A 19,463-nucleotide genomic window follows, 5' to 3' on the forward strand; every position below is an offset into this window, starting at 1 on the left:
ACCTACCTTAACAGACACCAATGAAGGTGGTCTTACTATCTGGCTTGGACTCTTAAATGCTCTGTTTTGTTCCTTTGTATGAATGTTTCCTTTAGTTTAAGAAACTTCGAATTAAACTATTCACATCACAAAACCAAGCAGCAGAGATCAAGTACTGCTTCAGATGAAAGACTGAGAGGGCTAAACACAGGAATTTGAAGAAATGAAAGCTTGACTAAATTCTTTTGAGTTCTTTTCCTTTCTCCAAATGAATGCTTTATTTATGACGTGAGAATACCTCTTGAACGTGCAATTTCATGTGAATTTCTTTGTATAAACATACATGAGCTGAAGTTTTGTGAACGTGTAAGCACGTCGAAGATCAAGTAACGTAAGTGCGCTTATTATCAATTATTATTACGTAGAACCAATTTGCATACGGCAAAACCAATTTCTGAAAGTCTTCTTTCGAAAAATATTATTGGTCATCAAAATTACAAGAATGAAACATCTTCAAAGGATTTCTAAACTCAGTCTTTGGAAAGTCAATTACAGATGGCCACCCATCGCAGCTGCCCTCTTCTTCATCGTCATCACCTTTGGAAAGGATTGAAACGCAATGGAATAAGCATGTTTATTTCCCTTAAAAGACACAAACATTAGCATAAAGAAGAATCAATCTTATTTCCTTTCAAAAGACACAAACATTGCAGCAAATTCAAAAGATGCCATATCATCTCATCTCTCTCAGCAAGAGGGATACAATATGCATCAATTCTAACTTCCGACTAAATATTTTTATATTAAAAAAAAACAAACAAAACACAACCAGAGAAACGAACTCGTTTTCCTCTTCAAATCATTTAATTTCAAGCTTTTCTTCACTTGGCACTGGCGAGCTGGGAGCGGATGAGCTTAGCCGCATCAACCATGTTCTTCAACGCAGGCTTGACCTCTGTGTACTTACGGGTCTTGAGACCACAGTCAGGGTTCACCCATAGGATGTTCTGCTCTAGGACAGCAAGCATCTTGTTCACTCTGTCTGCGATTTCCTCAGAGGATGGTATTCTTGGGGAGTGGATGTCGTAGACACCTGGACCAATTCCAGCACCGTACTTCACTCCCTCACGGAACACAGAGAGAAGCTTCTCATCAGATCGGGAGTTCTCGATGGTGATGACATCAGCATCCATGTCGATGATGGAGTGTATGATGTCATTGAAGTGAGAGTAGCACATGTGAGTGTGGATCTGCATAATAACACCACCATAAGAAAAGGGAAAAAAAAACACCTTCACTCTAGTAGCTTAGAGAGCATTGTGTGTTTAAAGGAAGCAAACCTGGGTGGTGTCTTGGACTCCACAGTTGGTGATTCTGAAGGAGTGAACAGCCCAGTCCAAGTAGAAAGCATGCTCGGATTTCCTGAGTGGTAATCCTTCTCTGAGTGCAGCCTCATCGATCTGAATGACATTAATACCACCTTTCTCAAGATCCTCGACTTCGTCCTTGATGGCCAGAGCGATCTGGTAACAGGTCTCGTGCCTACAAAGTTTTTCAGATATATACGTTTTAGTCATTTTGTTGTAAGCTGTGTTTGTTTCAGACTTGAGAGTTTTTATTTTGTGTACCTGGGCTGGTCATTTCTGACAAAGGACCAGTTAAGAATGGTGACAGGGCCGGTAAGCATTCCCTTCATTGGGCGAGAGGTCATGCTCTGAGCCATTGCGGACCAGAAGACGGTCATTGCCTTGGGACGGCTCACATCACCGTAGATAACTGGTGGCTTCACACAACGAGATCCATAAGATTGGACCCATCCATTTGCGGTGAAGGCAAAACCAGACAACTGCTCCCCGAAGTACTCAACCATGTCGTTTCTCTACAAAATTGTTGAAACGTGTCTCGTCAGAAACATTAAAACGGACTACCATCAATAACTTTGAATTGTCAGTACTCTACTTCGAGGGTTCAAGCAATAACATATAACATTAAAAAGAAAACACTCACCTCTGGCTCTCCGTGAACGAGAACATCAATGTCAAGTTCCTCTTGGAGGTCAACAACTTTCTTGATCTCTTCCTTCATGGCCTTAACATAGTCCTCCTCGGAAACCCTATCAAAGAGATTCACCGTTAGTATCATACCGTTTAAGGAGATACCAGGAATAAAATTTAGGAGACTAACTTCTTAGCCTTGTATTCTCTGCGAACTCTCCTGAGCTCTACAGTCTGGGGGAAGGATCCAATGGTGGTGGTTGGCAGGATTGGGAGGTTAAGCTTCTTCTGCTGAGCATCTAACCTAGCGCTAACATTAGTTGCACGACGGTGGTCTGAGCCCTTCAAAGCAGCAGCCTGAGATAACAAATCAGAAACCATCTCGATCAATAAATGCTAAGGAGAAATCAGTGACTGTGGAGATGGCTGAGGTTTGCGCCAAACTTACAGCCTTCTGGACACCCTCGTTGGTGACTCTTGGGGAAGACCTCCTTGAAGCCAAAGCAGCAGCGTTGGCGGAGAAAAGGGCCTGAAAGGGAATACAATATTAGCATTCTAGTGTTTACTAAATCATTTACATTGCAAAACTATTCAAGGATTTAATAAAGTAGGTGGATAAAATTTCTACCTCATCCTTCTGACCAGCCAAAGCCTTGGCCAGTGCGTTCACTTCAACGATCTTCTGGGCAGCAAACGCCAACCATGACTTGATTTCGTCGTCAAGCTTGGTCTCGTTTACAAGATCGACGGCGGTGTGGAGAAGAGAGCAGGAGGTTGAGACTACAAGCTTGTCTGAATCAATGCAGAAAGATATAACAGGTCAACGGTTGAAATTTTTGTTTCTCAGTAATCCCTTAGTATATTGTCGGTGACTCGGTAAAAGGAAGATGATTATGGAAGCACTTATATTATATACCTTTTCCAACAACACCCTCAAGTGCCTCCAAGGTGCTGAGGGACGCAGCAAAGTCGTTGGCCCAGATGTTCCTTCCATCAACAACACCAGCGAAGAGGTACTTTCCCTCGGGGAAACCAGCCTTGACCAAATCAAGGGTCTTGGTGCCACGAACCAAGTCAAATCCAAAGGCAGTCACACCCTTCAACGAAGTCAGGGTCTTGTATGCTTCAGCAGGGATATCAGCGAAGTAAGTCTCAACAAGAACATTCAAACCAGAAAGAGTTGATTCAAGTTCAGCATAGGCTCCAGTGAAGGCCTGGAGTTTGTGGCCCTCAAGATCCATAACGAGAACAGGCTCGTCGAGCTGAATCCAGGTGGCACCAGCAGCCTTAAGCTCGGTGATCACTTCCCTGTAGACAAATCAAAGTAATAATGTCAGTGTTGGATCACCAATAACATCAAGGACATGGATTGCAAAGTAAACAAGTGGTTGCATACTTGTAGACAGGGAGAATTTTGGGGAGAAGAGAGAGAAGGTCAAATGACTTCTCCACACCCTTGGCAGCCTTAGAAAGCAACAAGTAAGAGACTGGGCCAACAAGTACAGGGACGGTGTCAACACCAAGCTGCATAAACATCAAGCTTTCGGATCAGAACTTTAGATAGAAACTACTTTTGGTGTACAAAAGACAACGAGACTCCAACTAATTTTTAACAACCGGTTGTATTTTGTGAGTAAGCAAGCGAGTATATTCTTAACGTATCAACATCTTCTGTGAAAACCATTCAATATATCTAAATTCAAACACTGAATCCACGAACCCAAGTCTATGATCTCCAATAAATAGTTATTTATTAGTAAATGGATGATAATAATAAAGAAAGATACTTACTGCCTTGGCCTCCTTGTACTCATTCACAGCCTTGTGAGATGCGTAAGAGAACTTAACGTCAGGGCCCAACTCAGGAACAATGTAATGGCTGCACCAATTAAACATCATTACATTTTTCCACAACTAAGAAAAACAAACAACGTCACTGCAAGACTGCAAGATCAGAGTTGGAGACTCACTAGTTGGTGTCAAACCACTTGGTCATCTCCATGGCGGGAACAGAGGCGTTACCTCTAGCCATGGAGAAGTAAACATCCAAACCGATCTCACCACTGGTGTAACCGTATCTGGGAGGAACAGCACCGAGCATGGCGGTGGTGTCGAGAACCTGGTCGTAGTGAGCAAAGGTGTTGCTGGGGATGTACTTGGTCCCAGCCTCAGACATCTGCTTCCAGATGTTAGCCCTGAGATCAGCGGACACCTTCTGAAGATCCTCAGCAGTGCTCTTTCCATCCCAGAATGATTCCAATGCGAACTTGAGCTCTCTCTTAGGGCCCATACGTGGGTATCCAACAATGTGTGACGCCATTTTGATTTCTTTTAACTGCATCAAACACAAACCAAATCAAGATCAGTATCAAATAGTAAAATACATTCTCTCTTTCATAACTTTGTTAATATAATAATAATAATAAGTTTCATACTCCAAGAAAGCTGCAACTACAGTTCACGTGTTAACAAATTAAAATAAAATAAAATCGAAAAGTAGAGCTATAGCAGCTTTTGTCGTATTAATGATTGAATGAGTCCACTTCAAAGTAGAATCGAAAACTTTTAGATCAAAATCACATGCGACATTTGATGATTCAAAGCGGATCTAACTCAAACGAGCTTAGAACAATGACCATTTTCGAACGATGAATATAGATCGCAAATGAGATCCAGATCTACAGATCGACCGACACCAAAAAAAAAAACTCAGATCTGCAAATGATGAGCTCTCTCACCGTTTAGATCTCAGTGATAAACACGCGATACGAACAAACGGATCGGGGAGGAATGAGCTAATATATTTGAATTTAAAAAATCACACTCGATAAGTAATAAACAATAAACGTGGAGACGAAAACGAAATGAGAAGGGGAAGGGAGCTAAATAAGGGAGACGTGGGGAAGCCATAAAATCTCGGAGACGTACCTCACGGAGGAAGAATCGGAGAAAGAGGTTTGGCTACGATGAAGAGAGAGCGAGGAAGGAGAGTGGCTCTGTGAGTTTATTTATAGATACAATCGTTGGGCTCTGTGTGATGTGTAGATCTGGTGGTGGATATTTTAAGCAATAATCATATATTTCAACATTTTATTTTTTCTCTCATTTTCTTTCTTTCTTTTACGGCTATTTATGTGTTCTGATTTTCTGAGATCATTTTCTAATTTTCTTACCATAATTAAGAAAATTAATTACTTTTAGATTGTAAAAGTAAAACTAGACCAAAAAAGGAACATGTATGGACGGAACTATGAGCAATTTTATTTGTTCTTCAATGTATTTTTAGCTAGGTATGTATTTTTATTTTTTAGCCTTAAGCATTTAAAATGTTAACAGTTTATACATGGATACTTGGATTATTTTTTAAGAACGAATTTTTAGATGATATCTTAACGAATTGACAGGAATATCGTAATTACAAATTTGTAAAATACCGGTAATGGTATTAAATATTTTCATTAGTAAAGCTAAATCATTTTTACAGCAGTAAAGTCCAATCATTTAATTAAAACGTATTTATAAAAGTATATTAAAGCGATTAAATAGAGGATTAAAACGTGAAGGGGAGTTGGTGTCTACGTATATGAGGGATTAGTAGTAGTGGGTCCTACGGAGGTTGGTGGAGATTCACATTTCACAGTGAAGTTTCTGTTAAATACGGCTGCGTTTAGTGTCGGCCCGAAGAGTATCGACATCGAGGCCTGTTCCGCAGTGTTTTGAAAACCAAGTTGGAGTGGTTATTGAACCTGATTATTTTTGATGAATTTGATTTTTTGCTTCAATACTTTTTGGAATGTTATTATTAGATTCATACAAGTTAAATTTTCGCTAGTTAACATGTAACTATTTCGATGATGGTTCATTTTCCTCTTTATACAGTGGTCAGTAAATACTAGTAGTATTCATCTTTTTTTTTTGGATCAAACTAGTAGTATTCATCTATCACCCACCAATAAAAGCTTAGGCAACTGAGATAAACTGGATCAAAATATTTTGGTGGATGAATATAGTAGTAGGTAATGAAAGGGAGATTATGGATCCATGATGTATATGTTATTGTTTTAAGATTCATAAACAAAGTGATGAGTGCTCTTTTACCAAAAAAAAAAAAAAAAAAAAAAAAAAAGAAGTGATGAGTGGTCTTCATCTTGTTGTTTGCTTTGATAATTCGGCCACCAAACATTGATTCTATTAACGTCATCGCTTCCCTTGATTACATGGTAATTATCCTTCTCGTCTTATTTTACTGAATTTTTGGGTGTATTTTGAATATTAGTGATATTCACAAGACTCAACAGTCCATATCACATACTGCTAATAGATTACGAATATAATATTTATGCACAGTGAGATAAGTATGTTATATCTTATACCAGTCGTTAATCCTCAGTTTTATTACGCAACTCAAAGTCTAACCTATAGAATAGCACATACACTAGTTGATTATTAATTATAAAGCTCTTTTGCGTGACTTGTAAGATTATTCTAAGTTCAACAACTAGTTTGGAACTGTGTAGGTCTATTTTAAGAGATGACGTTGTTGCAAACTCAGAAAACAGTCAACAAAGTGCTGCTTTTCCTTACGGACGCCAACAAAATGCTTATTAAAGACTGTTTGACACAATATGGATACTAAATTATAGGCTAACTATATAGTTTGTATTAGTTTTATTACTAGCAATTGTCAATCGCACGGCATAAGTTTAACAGCAGTTACATGTGACTTTACAAGAAGATTTGCATATGCATCCTTAAAGTTGTTTTGTCGGTGGATTTAGATCTACCATCATAATAACAGCAAAAGTTGTACGAGCATTTAATGAAAATTCTCCTTTTCTTTTTTCATTTTCATTTTATTGTTCTGCAACCTAAACAAGTAATACCATAATCAAGCTCAAACGAAAAAAAAGAAGAAGAAGATCTGTAATATACTTTATGAAATTATTGAACTAATTCGTATGCGAATTGTGAAAATTATACGACTTATGATATATGGTGTACGCATCCCTTTTTTTTTTGCCATCTTGAGTTTGGTAGATCGTTTAGTAAACGAATCACAAGATCCAAAAACATCCTTATTGCTGGCTTATTAAACTTTGTGATTAAACTATGATAAAGGAATGCTTTTAGGCATGTGACATATTACATGATTACATATGCATTATGATTTGAATTGAAATATGATAATTTAAATAATTTATAAATCTTTTGTAATGTATGCATGCTAATTTAAAGAACACAAAGACTAAGAAATTATTCATCTAATCTCAATCACAAGGCTCCATGTTAAAAGTGAGTAAAACATGAAAATGAAAGCCAACCACTTTTTAGGTAGAGTCCATTCTTATAGATTACACAATGCTAACCCTATAGCTAGAGTTGTGAACTGAATCAACACCAAACCCGATAAAATCTCAACCACATCCCTATAACATCCCAAAAGGATGAAAAGAACAACGATGTAGAGCAACTCTACCTTTTAGACAATGTTCAAAGAAGAATCCAAACATCAATACATTTATAATTTCTCAGTTTCAATACAAAACATTATAGAATGAAAACGAGAAAATATTTAAAGTCACAAACCAAAAACCCTGAAAAAACCTCAGAATAGTATCAAGAAATACAAATCAATAAATATGGAAGCTGAAACACAAGAAAAGGAAACACACATACACTGATACACACACAAACCGGGAAAAGGAGAAAACTCAGTACAAAAAAATGAATAGCGGCTTCTTCCTGCCCCTTTTAAAACAGAGCAAACCCAGAAGTGCCTAACAATTACAGTGTAACAAACATATATACTAGGAGTTGAGATGCATTACCCTTCGATTTTGTTTTTCAATCTGAGTCACTCGAACTAGAGCTTGAGCTCGAGCTTGAAGAATCGGACTTACCCTTCTCCTTCTCCTTCTCCTTCTCCTTCTCCTCTGTCTTTACTTCTGAAATGCTTTCCTCCGAATCTCCCGGAGTTTCTTTGGACTCAGGACTCCGTACAATCCCATCAATGTTGCTTGAGGTCTCAGCTTTTGCTTCCTTAGTCACTACTTCATCGCTTAGTGTTACATTTCTAGACTCTATGCTTTCTGTAGGAATCACCACTCTTTCAGAGATTACTTCCGTTGACATCTCCTCTTTTGGTTCTGAAGGTTTTGGAATTTCCTCCAGTGATTGAGTTTCCTTAGACGATACATCAGATGTTGCTATCTCTTTCGGTTTAGTTTCATCTTCTTCTTTCTCAGGTATGTTGTTCAGATGAACATTTGTCTCATCAAGAGATCTTTCTTCAATTAAAGACCCTGATGGTTCCATTTCAACTCCGCACTTGGTTTCTCCAGACCCACCATTTGATTCTGGTGACATTGGTTGCTTGCCCATGCTCTCTACAACAGCCTCATTCATAGCAGTATCTAGATCATCTTTCGACGTAGCTTCCACCACTGTTAAATCCGACTTGGTCTCTGATGAGTTTTCAGAATTTTCTTGAGCCAACTGGTCCTGAACGGTGCTTGGAAGAATAACATCTTCAACCTCGGGTCCTTCATGAATCTGCTGGCAAGCAGATTCTATGTCTTCAACAGATCTCACTTCCAGAACGGGTAGAGCTTCCGTAAGTTCTTTGGCAGTGTCTGACCCTACTGAAGATGGCCCAGGTTCAGAATCTGTCACAACTTCCTTAACACCGAAGTCTCCAATAGTGTCAAGTTCAGACAACAATCCTTCATCAATCTCTTTTATCTCGTCTGCCTCTTCAGTGATAACTTCAGGAGGACTTTGAGATATTTCATGTAAATCCGTAAGCTGATCTGATTGCTCGACCACATGGTCAAGCCCCTCATTAACAGACTCTTGGAAGAACTCCGCCTTTGAGCCTTCACCAACCATAGGTGTTTCGTACTCAGGAGACTCCGCTGGAGATGAGGACGTGTCAGATGTCAAACAAGATAGCTCGGTTGTATCCTCAGGAGCTTCGTGATACTCGTGGAAAGTGATTTTACGGGAAAAGACCACACTCAGAGGAGCTGCACGAGCTGGTTCCTGCAACAACGTAGCACAGCGGTTAGACTCCTGCTTAACAAATTGCAGAAAGAAGAAAGAAATTCAAACATTTTAGAGGTATTATCCTGATGTTATATCCAATTCCAGGTAAGAATACCATTGTCAAATACGACATGGGAATAATAAATACGTTAAGTATGAGACTGCGCCGAGCATATGTTTTTCTCACATGTATCAACGCACCATCAAGTAATTAATATCTTATAATCCCTTTATTTATTTTGTAGGTTATGATGTTAAGTATATCACATAGACTATCTTAAGCTAAGAGGAGAGCAGTAGAAGATCGTATTACTAAACGTATCAGATAAATGTTGTAATGATGACCATCTACGGGAGAACATAAGTTTCATGACTTACTTGATCTTCACCAGGTTCAAGGGATGATTGTTCTACCACAGATTTATCTGACCAGGTCGGTTCTCTACCTGATTCAGATGGAGTCGTTTCTTCGGATCCCACATTTTGAGCACTGGTATTCACAGAGTCTACTTCAATAACCATAGTTTGGTTGGAGTGTGTTTCTTCCTTGGCATCAGAAACTGATGACTGAACTGGATCTTGTTCCGCCTTCGGAGCATCTTCGTCATTAAATGAATGCGTCTCAACATACTCAACTGCTCCAGAAGACAAAGTGGCGTAGCTGTCTATTGGGATGTCTGCATTGGATGTTTGAGGAGTGGCTTCATCTTTTTGTTTATCCTCTTCCTCCTGCATTATGACTTCAGCTACTGAAGTTTCAGCTATGTCATGTACCACATCAGGTGATTCTTCCAGTGTTGTCACATGCTCCGTCGTGTCACCATATCCCAAAGGTGAACTTGTAGGCTCAACTGGGAGATGTTGTTCAACTATCCCTGTAGATACTGCTTCCTCTTCTGTAGAAGAAACCAAGTCAACCAAAGATTCACTAATTTCTAGCGCTCTGGTATCTACAGCCTCTTTCACTTCTTCATGAATCTCTTCCAGGTCTTCTTGACTAGAAACAGACAAACGGTCATCCTCCTGGTGATCAATATTCTCGTTCTTATCCAAAGGTAGAGAGGAATCAAGTAAGGCTTCCTCAAATTCAGACACGGAAATTGAGTTCTTTTGACCGTCAATTCCAACCTCCGAAATGAGAAAGCTTGCCTCTACTGTAACATGCGTGATACTCTCTCCCACTTCCCTTGTACTTGTTTCAATCTCATCAGGACCTATGCTTTCAGAATAAACTTCCCGTTCATTATCTGTATTTTCTTGTACTTCTTCGTCACTCTTTCCAGGTAGATCAGGTTTGTGATCAGATGATACGGAAGAAAATGATGGGAATCTACTGGCTGAGGGAGGACTCGAATCGTAAACAGGTGTTTCGTGGTGGTCACCCACCAACCCACAAAGATCATGAATTGCTGGCTCCTCCAGGGAGGGGAGTGGAGCAATGAAAGCAGGCGATTCATCACGGTGATAATCATTCTCCATCTCTCTTGCAACGTGAATATCTGATCCTCCAAAAGAAGTACCTGATGTCTCATGAAGATCAACTTCCCGCTCAGAAACCAACATTGCTTCATTCTCACTAATATGCGCTATCTCCTCTTCTATCTCTGATAAAGATGAATCACTATCACTGGAATCCTCTTGATCATGATTTGTCTTATCAGAAGTTTCTCCGTCCATCATGTTTGATTGCTCATGGTGTGTTTCTGCACTTCCCAGTATTATCTCAGGCACATCATGATGAAGAATTTTGCTATCAGCTTGTTCATCAATATCGGAATCTTCTGACGAATGACCTTTTTCTTCATCATGGCCAGAAGCTGAATGGCTTTTTTCTTCATCATGGTCAGAAGCCATATCCGTTTCTTGATCAGCATCATGTTCATCCACCTTCTTTTCGTCATCCTCCATGATTGTGCAGACAGATTCAGTATCAGGCACAGAACTGACTTTTGATTCACTAACTTCACTGAGCTGCCTTTCAAACGGATAATAGCTTGCTCTCTCGTGTGCTAATCTTTCCAGCACGAAGAAAGGTCGTAGCCTATCATGTCTGGGACCTCCGAGCATCGATGGACCTACACTGAAACTCTCATGTCTTCTGAACACTGGCTCCTTAGGTTGTGGAGAAGAGAACTCTTCCTCGAAACCATCACCCTTGAGGTCTGGCTTCTCTTCATTTGGCTCGTACGGAAGATCAAACGGGTTTCTTCTCCTCGCGAACATAATGGACGGAGCAGAGCCAGGGATAGGTGGTAGTCCCATATCATCATACGAAAGATCAAATGGATTCTGCCTTGCGGTTGAGATTGGCGGCATATTAAATGGAACATCAGCACAGTCGAAATCAATGAGATTTCTCTCTGCCACCATTCTCATATTGTTGCGAGCCCTTCTCCTGGCGATTAGACTCTCCAACCGTTGGTTTCTTTCGAGCTCGAGACTTCCTAGATCCATGACGTTTTTTTGGTCAGCCTCTGTCCATTTGATAGGTGATTTAATTTCATCTTCCTTCTTCTCCTCTTCCTCTTCTTCCTTCTTGTTGTCGTCCTCTTCACCATGACTTTCGCTGTTAACATCAGACTCCATTCCTTCATCGCTATCACTACTACTCATATCTGGCTCCTCTGAAGTTGCATCTGATCCATCAAGATCTGCAATACCAAGACCTTGATTCTCTGAGTGTAAAAGCGGGTGAAGCTCATCAAGCATGGGGATGATGTCTGTCATAGAGGGGTCAGGTGAAGAACTTTCCGCACCATCAGAACTAGAATCCAGTGAGTCATCATCGCCCTCCTCATGCCTCATTGGTCTCCAAGGTGAAACTGGAGATACATCCACCTGATCTTCCTTTGAATCATCCTCCATCATATCATCTAAAGATCCACCATGTGAAACTCGCTTCCCATCATCATTTCCAATCAACTTCTCCTCTTCTCCATCTCCCCTCTTCTCCAAATCCAAATCAAATGCTCTATCCTCAAACCTTACTTGAGCATCCCGTTTGATCTCATCAACCAAAGGACTATAATCAAATGGTCGAGCATCATCCTCAACCTCACTCAGCTGATCATTTCCATCTTTCTCTGTGCTCACGAACCTCTCAACCGTGAAACTCTCATCCCTTCTCTCAACAACACTAGGATCCCTCGAAGCCTCTGCTGTGAAAAGAGCAGCCTCGTGAACAGTAGCCTCCGGTTCTGTTTCGATCTCAGGTATAATATTTGACTCTCCGAAACTAAGAATCGTTCCAAGCAAAACGAAAGTGCAAACCAAAACAGGAGATGCAGCTACCAAAGGAGAAAACAAAAGAGGACAAGCTCTATACAGAAGATACACAACCCCAACAAAGCCAAGGAGATAGGGATGACTGCAGATCCATCTATAGGAAGTTCTGATCATGATGACGAATACTCTCCGTATATGAACTCTGAACTCAGACCGATCACTGATCATACTGTTTCCTTCTTCTTCTACAGGTTGTTTTCTGTATAAAGAAGTAAAGAGCAAAAATCAAGAATCAGATGGTGCAAGTTAAGATACTAGAATAAATCTGAAACGAACTTGACAGAGCCTTTACACAGTTCAAATAAAATAAAGAGGAGCAGCGTTGATCGATCGTACTTTTATGATCTGAGATCAACATTTATTAGATATGCAACTTTCAACCATAAATAATAATAATCGGATCTAACGCACACGAGTACAGAAAAAGGTAAATCATTTCAATCAGATGGAGAATTAGATCGAGTATTCTGATGAACTCACTCACCAGTCTCACCAGGTACGAGCAAACAGATCGTGGAGAAAATAGTTTGACTAAACGATACAGTGAAGATGAAGAAGAAGAAAGAATAGGACGAGTGGGCTAATATGATTGTTTGTTGTTTGGCTTTCTTTACAGCAAAACAAATGTAATTCTTCGTTGGCCTCTATTTGTATCTCCCTGATATTACGGTGGTGGCGGTGGCTACTACTTTCGGCACAATTATTATTATTGTTTTTTTTTCAAGCAGGTTTCTTCTTCTTTTTACTTGACCAAAAATACGATTTATTTCAAAATTACTAAATATTTCTTTACGTAGATATGTATAAACAACATTAACCTTTTTTTGGAAACATAAAACAGCATTAACCTAAACTACACACATCCATCTATAGTACTATTATTAAATATTATTAATATAACTCAAAGTGCTGCAGAAATTACTTAATATTGCTATGTTTACTTAATAACTCAAAATGCCACAATGTTTAATATGGAAATATTTTGATCTACACGTCCGTGAAAGTATTTTTTATAGATAAACTTAGGATCGGTTATTCTTTTAATATGTTTTCATATTGTGTTGGTTACACATATTGTTATTTTATGATAGACTAGAGAATTGACCCACGCTACGCGTGGGTTTATTTTCATTAAATTTTAAGAATAATTATAGTAAAACTATATTTATTAAATATTTTGTTTTATATTATAAATTATATAATCTAATAAATATATAATCAGAAAGAGTTTAGGGTTTATAAACGTACAAATGTATATGAACCAGCTAATTTATAGAATCAATTTTTTTTTAAAGTATACATGTATCTATAGTAAAATTCGAATAAAACACTAATATTTACATAATTTAACTCTCTATTTTTAAGTATGATATTTAACTTTACATATTCTTTAATCTATTTATTGAGTAACATAATCCAACATAAGCCTAATCCCACTCCTTAGATATTAAATCTTTAACAATGATCACTAAGGCATAAATCTAAATATTATAGTATTTTTAAGTGAATGTATTTTTAAAACTGATATCCAACTTAATGTATTTAAAGAAATTTCTCTTTATTCTCCCATTCTCTTATTAGTTATTAGATAAATATTTTTTTGACCAAATTAAAAACGTGAACATTGTATTGTTGATTGAATTTGGTTTGATAAATTTCTTATAACTTTAAAAATATTTTTTCCTTTTTAAATTGTGCACTCAGTTAAGTGAAATTGGAAATAATATATTTTCATCTTGGTAATAGTACATATTAATGAGGAAAATACATGTTTACCACTTTTATGTTAATATTTTTCACTTTTACCACAACTGAAGAGACATTTTCAAAAATACATTCTTTATTAAGTGGTAAAAGACTCTTATGCCCTTGTTATTTATATATATAATAAATCATTATTTAAATAAAAAAATAAAAAATAGATAAAAAAAAAAAAAAAAAAAAAAAAAATAATAAAATAATAAAAAAATAATAAAAAATAATAAAAAATAATAAAAATAATAAAAAATTAATTTTGTTTTATGTTTTCAAATTATACTTTTTCAAATTCGAACTTTTTTATAGAATTTTTTTTTGAATTTATTTTTTTGAATTTATTTTTTTGAATTTTTTTTTCAAATTTATTTTTGAAAAACGAAAATTATGTTTGAAACTATTTTTATATATTTTTTAAGAATTTATTTATATATTTATTAGAATCCTAAATTTTTACATTCCAAATATCCTACCTCATCCCTCAACTCTAAACTCTAAGTCTAGATTAATTAACTTTAAGAGTATAATTGTCTTTTACCCTTCATTAAAATTGAGGGTAAAAGTGGTTAGTGTAAACATGAAAAGTGATACTATGAATGTGCTATTTATGGTAATTTTCCCATATTAATATCAATTCTTTTGTGAATCTCTTAGCAAATTTTGCAATTTTTCCGAGAATCAGTGAAAAATATTTTCATTCAAGATAGTAATTAAACATTTAAAATTAATAATTTTATTAATTATTTGTCCTTGTTTAGAATATACACTCCAAATATTTTTAATTCGAAAACTACATCATGGTACAACTTTTTGGGAACTTATTTTCAAAATATTAATTAACTGAAATAATTTTCTATTCCTAAACAATAATTTATACATCTAATATTTATTAAAGTAAATTTATTTTCTGTGTAGTACTGAAAACAAATGTTTTTTATTCATGTTATTTGGAGTCCATAATTATGTTAAGTAACTTAGTAAACAATATTATTGATATGATGTTTGTGAACTTTTTTGGTATTACATATATAAAGTACTAAAAATAGATGGAAAATAATAACTATTCAAAAAATTGATATGGAGTCTTGGTAGTACAAAAAGATTATGTATAATATATATAGGTTAACTGAACTTAACCCGTCTTTAATAGAATGCATCCATGTTTCTGTCTCTCTTCTCATTGTCTTATGCTCTTGTTTCTGTCTCTCTTCTTATGTCTTATGTTGTTACATCTCGGAAGTAGCAACGTGAAAGCAGTTGTTGCATAATCCTTGACTACACAGATACATTGATTACATCGCTAGCCACATTCTCTGACTCGGAACGTGACTTATACTGAAACATGATTTATTATAATTTAATACAGCTTTCTACATTTTAGAATATGTTTTCGTTTTTGAAAACAATTAAACACAAAACACTTTTACAGGGTTTCCTCAAAGAATTGAAAACCATACAGTACAACATAGACACCACATCTCACTCTGCACACTATAGATTACATTCCAAAAAACAAAACAAAATTTAAAGCCATAACAATTTAGCCTGTATATATCTCTCTCAACTAATCTACATGATTCTTCTCCCAATACAAAGCAGCGGCCATAGCAGAAGCACTTGAAAGCTCCTATTAAAGAAACTGACAACAGCTAATTGATCTATTTGAATCATTCAAAACAAACTCTGTACAGATCCTTCAATGCAATCACCATCGTCCTTATCAAGGTCTTGTTAACCTTCCCAACAAAAAAGCACCAAAAAGACGTCAAAACATGCCCAACATAAACTTCTTGAAGATCCAATATTTATTTGTGACCTAGAGAGTAGAAGGAAACATAGTCACTCCACCAATAATAATTAGTCCAGTAATGTAAGCATTAGACCCTGGAATGTCATCTTGCATCTCTGAAGCACCATACTGGTAACCGGATTTTTGGCTTCAGCAATCACTTGTCGAGTCATTTTGATCCACTCTATGATACCAGAAAGGATGGGTATGACCCACTCAAAATCCTTAAGACCTAGATCTCTGCTCGAGTAACCCCTCCATGTTGTTGCTATCGCTATTACTGCCCCCAACACTCATTCCAAATATGTAAATGTCTCAGGGACAAACAAATAAAAAGGGATCATCTTAATATCAAAAACAGTGATGAGAGACATCATTAAGACCCAAAGAAAACAACCCAAACATGAATGTTTTTCATTTGTAAGTGAGCACATGCTAAACTCCCTATAATACTATAAGTCCGGACACTGAAAAACATACTGAAATTGACTATAAGATGTAGGAACATGTCATTCTTACAGTGCTTTAAATTGCTCAATTGCCAAGTTGATGTGTTTCCCTCTATGCTACAATCGTAATATGTGTCTTGTCATGTATTATTTGAGAAATTAAACTTGTTAGTTCTATCTCACAGTCCATTTTTGGTTCACCTCGTTTCTTCATTTCGTAGGTTAGAAATGTTCTGTCATGAAGTTTATTCATGCAAACTTTTTCTATCTATTAAGGCAACGAATCCTTATCATGTAAACATTTAAATTTTTTAATTTGAAAGTACTTTGTCAAAAAAAAAAAAAAAAGAGTAGACCAACTTGAGAATAGCCGTATCTATGAAAGTGAGCACAGAAAAAGTACCTTGCCTTCTCATTCCTTACATGTATAATATTGTAAAATCAGGATACTCATCAGTGGTCCATGCTTTTAAGATTTTGCAGAACCTCAAAACCTTATGTCTAAGAAGATCAGTACCCGGGAGATGGTGTCCATGGAAGGTTTCCCCAGCAGATCAGTCATAAGATCCATCTGGTGAACCACATTCTTTCCAGGGAAAGTGGATTTCTCACTAATACTCTGGAAAAGATGCAGCCTATACTCCATATATCAATGGTGGGTGTATACTACAAATCCAAATCCACCAAAATTAGCTGGCAGTAATACAAAAATTGAAAGAAAGGCTTATATAGAGAAGCAACTTGGACCGGAAACATCCACAAAGTAGTGGAGCTGTATACTATCTTATAGCAATATAGTTCAGTAAATTTAATAGAGAATAAGGTTTGAGAATATACAAACTTACTTTAGGAGAAGAGAAAGACTCTTAGAGAGACATCTTGTGCACCATACCGTTCAAAAGATTGCTGTGGGGCTATCACTGAATGAAACCCCTTCCTAATCCAAAATCACAAATCTTGATTTTACAGTTTTCATTTGCCAGTTTGTTCTTTGGCTTCAGATCTCTGTGATAGACTTTAGCTGCAAGTGCAACAACTGAGGTACATAAATTATTATACAGACTAAAATCTCCAGAAATCTCGATGGGACCAAAACTCAAAAGGCCAAAACTAAGTGAGATATTAGGAAAGGCATGAAGCCAATACAGTGGCCTAAGTAGCTGAGTAAAAGTTAAGGTTTAAAAGACAATCTGACATACGCTATAATCTGTAGAAGTCAGTGATCTCTAGACAGATATTATATACACGTAAAGAGATTGAATGATGAAAAAGGTAAAGTCAGAGACCAAAAGAAAATGAAATACCAATGTGGATGTATTTGAGTGCCGTGATAATTGATATATGAAGAATTGGGGATGCTCTCTTGTCAAATAATCATTGATAGATGAGAAAGCAACTTAGTCAGGAGTTCTCCGATGACGAACCACCGTAGTCGGTCTTCATCTTTCCACCGCAAAGCCCCAAACTTTTGTACTCCTTAGATTCTGCCTCTTACCAAAACCGCCACTTGAGATCGAATCATTCTTCATCACTGGTTGTTAATACAGAGAAAAGCTCGGATGATTTGAAGAGATTCTTCGCCGGACCATCTATTGGATACCAACTCTTCTGGATCTCCCTTAGATCAGCCAAGACATAATCAAACACCACCGCATCTTTCCCATCTAGGATACTTCACTCGAAGACAAATCAATCAATACTGCTTAAAGCAGAGCAAAGCTTGACTCCTATTAAGAAAAGATTTAGTGCTTGCCCAGAGAAGAAAAAGAAACGACAGAAGTTAAGCGGGATCTAGAAAAATTTTGCAAAAGAGGAGAGCTTAAAACATCAGACTTTATTGTTCATATCAAACCCGAGAAGAAGATTGAAGCTTTAAGATCTGTCCGGATTTGATTGAAAGAAACACAACAAAATAATCGCCATCGCGAATCGCCAAGCGAAAACAAAAGATCGATCTAAAGATCGAAAACTATATTACAACAAAAATCTCATCTCGCCTCCTCTGAAGGATCTAGATTTGATAAGAGGATAAGCGAGAGAGAAAGTCAGGATGAGGAGTTTAGGAACGCAAAAGACGGGAAGAGGAAAGGAAAACCACAATCGTAAAGCAAAAATATCGATTGCTGACATGGCATTAGTTTTGCATCTGATTGGTTGATTTTTTCTGCCCACGTGGATAGCTTAGCTATTGAGGATATGCAACTTTTAGTATAGTATAGATTTATTTTGCTGAATATAAAATCTACTTATTAAAAAACTCGGAAGATTAAAAACAATAACATATTCCCTCTGTTTTATAATATAAATAGTTTTGGCTAAAAGCACAAAAAATTAAAAAAATTATTATGTTTTAAAAAGTATTGCATAATAAATAGGTTAAATATAAAATAACCCATCAAAAATAGGTCTATTAATATGATTGGTCATCCACTTATACTATATTTAATAAATGTAAAAGTTCCTAAAATTTGAAAACTAGTTACATTTTGAAATAAAATTTTTTTTCTAAAACTACCTACAATATGAAACGAAGGAAGTATATGTTTTTGGGGAAGGGACAGCTGCCCCCACTAAAATCTAAAAATAAATTTATAGTATGTATTCTTTTAAAACTAAAATACAAAATAATACTTGCATATTTTTAAGTAGTTTGTTACAGATTTTCATTCCATTTTTGACTAACTCTAACCACTTCTTTTATTATCTTTCTAATTAATTCGACAACATTTATTACAAATTATAAACACAACTTACCTATTTTGTATTAGAAACATCTGCTTTCAACATTGTGGCAAAATAAACCAAATCAAAACTCAAGCATAAATGTTACCAGGTTGCCATGAATCACAGCTTGCAACGAGCCTGGTACAAGAGAAAAGAGATCAAGATGAATAAGAAAGATACGTTAATCATACCTAAGTTCAACAGAGAGTACGAGCACTGGGTGATGGTCACAAAGAATCTTCTCAGATCAAAGGAGTGGTGGGAACTGGTCGAGACAGGGATCTCACAACCTGGAAGGAATGTGATCCTTACCGGAGTACAGAGAACGGAGTTGGCTGAGCAGACCGTGAAGGACCACAAGGTCAAGAACTACTTGTTTGCATCGATAGACAAGATCATCCTCAAAACCATTCTGAAGAGGGATGCCTGTCAAAAGCAGTGAAA

At 36.8% G+C, this 19,463-nt stretch overlaps 2 protein-coding genes and 1 long non-coding RNA gene across 3 annotated transcripts; all 3 read right to left on the bottom strand.

Annotated features, from left to right (window-relative positions):
- Window positions 1–638: 638 nt before the first annotated feature.
- On the bottom strand, window positions 639–5,104 carry LOC106380770 (5-methyltetrahydropteroyltriglutamate--homocysteine methyltransferase 1). The gene is made up of 12 exons (XM_013820600.3): window positions 4,902–5,104; window positions 3,944–4,308; window positions 3,765–3,852; window positions 3,370–3,497; window positions 2,890–3,281; window positions 2,602–2,765; window positions 2,422–2,502; window positions 2,164–2,330; window positions 1,987–2,092; window positions 1,608–1,858; window positions 1,320–1,521; window positions 639–1,229 (listed from the first exon to the last, which is right to left on the bottom strand). Exons 2-12 carry the CDS (start codon window positions 4,291–4,293, stop codon window positions 861–863), a joined length of 2,298 nt encoding a protein of 765 aa, XP_013676054.2. The 5' UTR covers window positions 4,294–4,308; window positions 4,902–5,104; the 3' UTR covers window positions 639–860.
- A 2,368-nt stretch (window positions 5,105–7,472) lies between these two features.
- On the bottom strand, window positions 7,473–13,022 carry LOC106387756 (titin). The gene is made up of 3 exons (XM_048743204.1): window positions 12,787–13,022; window positions 9,396–12,501; window positions 7,473–9,014 (listed from the first exon to the last, which is right to left on the bottom strand). Exons 2-3 carry the CDS (start codon window positions 12,468–12,470, stop codon window positions 7,818–7,820), a joined length of 4,272 nt encoding a protein of 1,423 aa, XP_048599161.1. The 5' UTR covers window positions 12,471–12,501; window positions 12,787–13,022; the 3' UTR covers window positions 7,473–7,817.
- A 3,660-nt stretch (window positions 13,023–16,682) lies between these two features.
- Window positions 16,683–18,377, bottom strand: LOC125579250. Its single transcript, XR_007317243.1, has 3 exons — window positions 17,600–18,377; window positions 17,141–17,316; window positions 16,683–16,961 (listed from the first exon to the last, which is right to left on the bottom strand). It is a non-coding gene; the product is annotated as an uncharacterized LOC125579250 (long non-coding RNA).
- Window positions 18,378–19,463: the final 1,086 nt, after the last annotated feature.

This window comes from Brassica napus, chromosome A10 (genome assembly GCF_020379485.1).
Source record: "Brassica napus cultivar Da-Ae chromosome A10, Da-Ae, whole genome shotgun sequence".
NCBI lineage: Eukaryota > Viridiplantae > Streptophyta > Magnoliopsida > Brassicales > Brassicaceae > Brassica > Brassica napus.

Bases quoted from the DNA above. Each gene is read 5' to 3' on its own strand.
- LOC106380770 (XM_013820600.3), bottom strand. From the start codon at position 4,293: ATGGCGTCACACATTGTTGGATACCCACGTATGGGCCCTAAGAGAGAG. The intron at 1,522-1,607 runs GTACACAAAATA...AAAACTTTGTAG, and splicing joins GTCAGAAATGACCAGCCCAG to GCACGAGACCTGTTACCAGA. The intron at 1,230-1,319 runs GTTTGCTTCCTT...GTTATTATGCAG, and splicing joins GAGTCCAAGACACCACCCAG to ATCCACACTCACATGTGCTA.
- LOC106387756 (XM_048743204.1), bottom strand. From the start codon at position 12,470: ATGATCAGTGATCGGTCTGAGTTCAGAGTTCATATACGGAGAGTATTC. The intron at 9,015-9,395 runs GTAAGTCATGAA...ACGTTGTTGCAG, and splicing joins TTGAACCTGGTGAAGATCAA to GAACCAGCTCGTGCAGCTCC.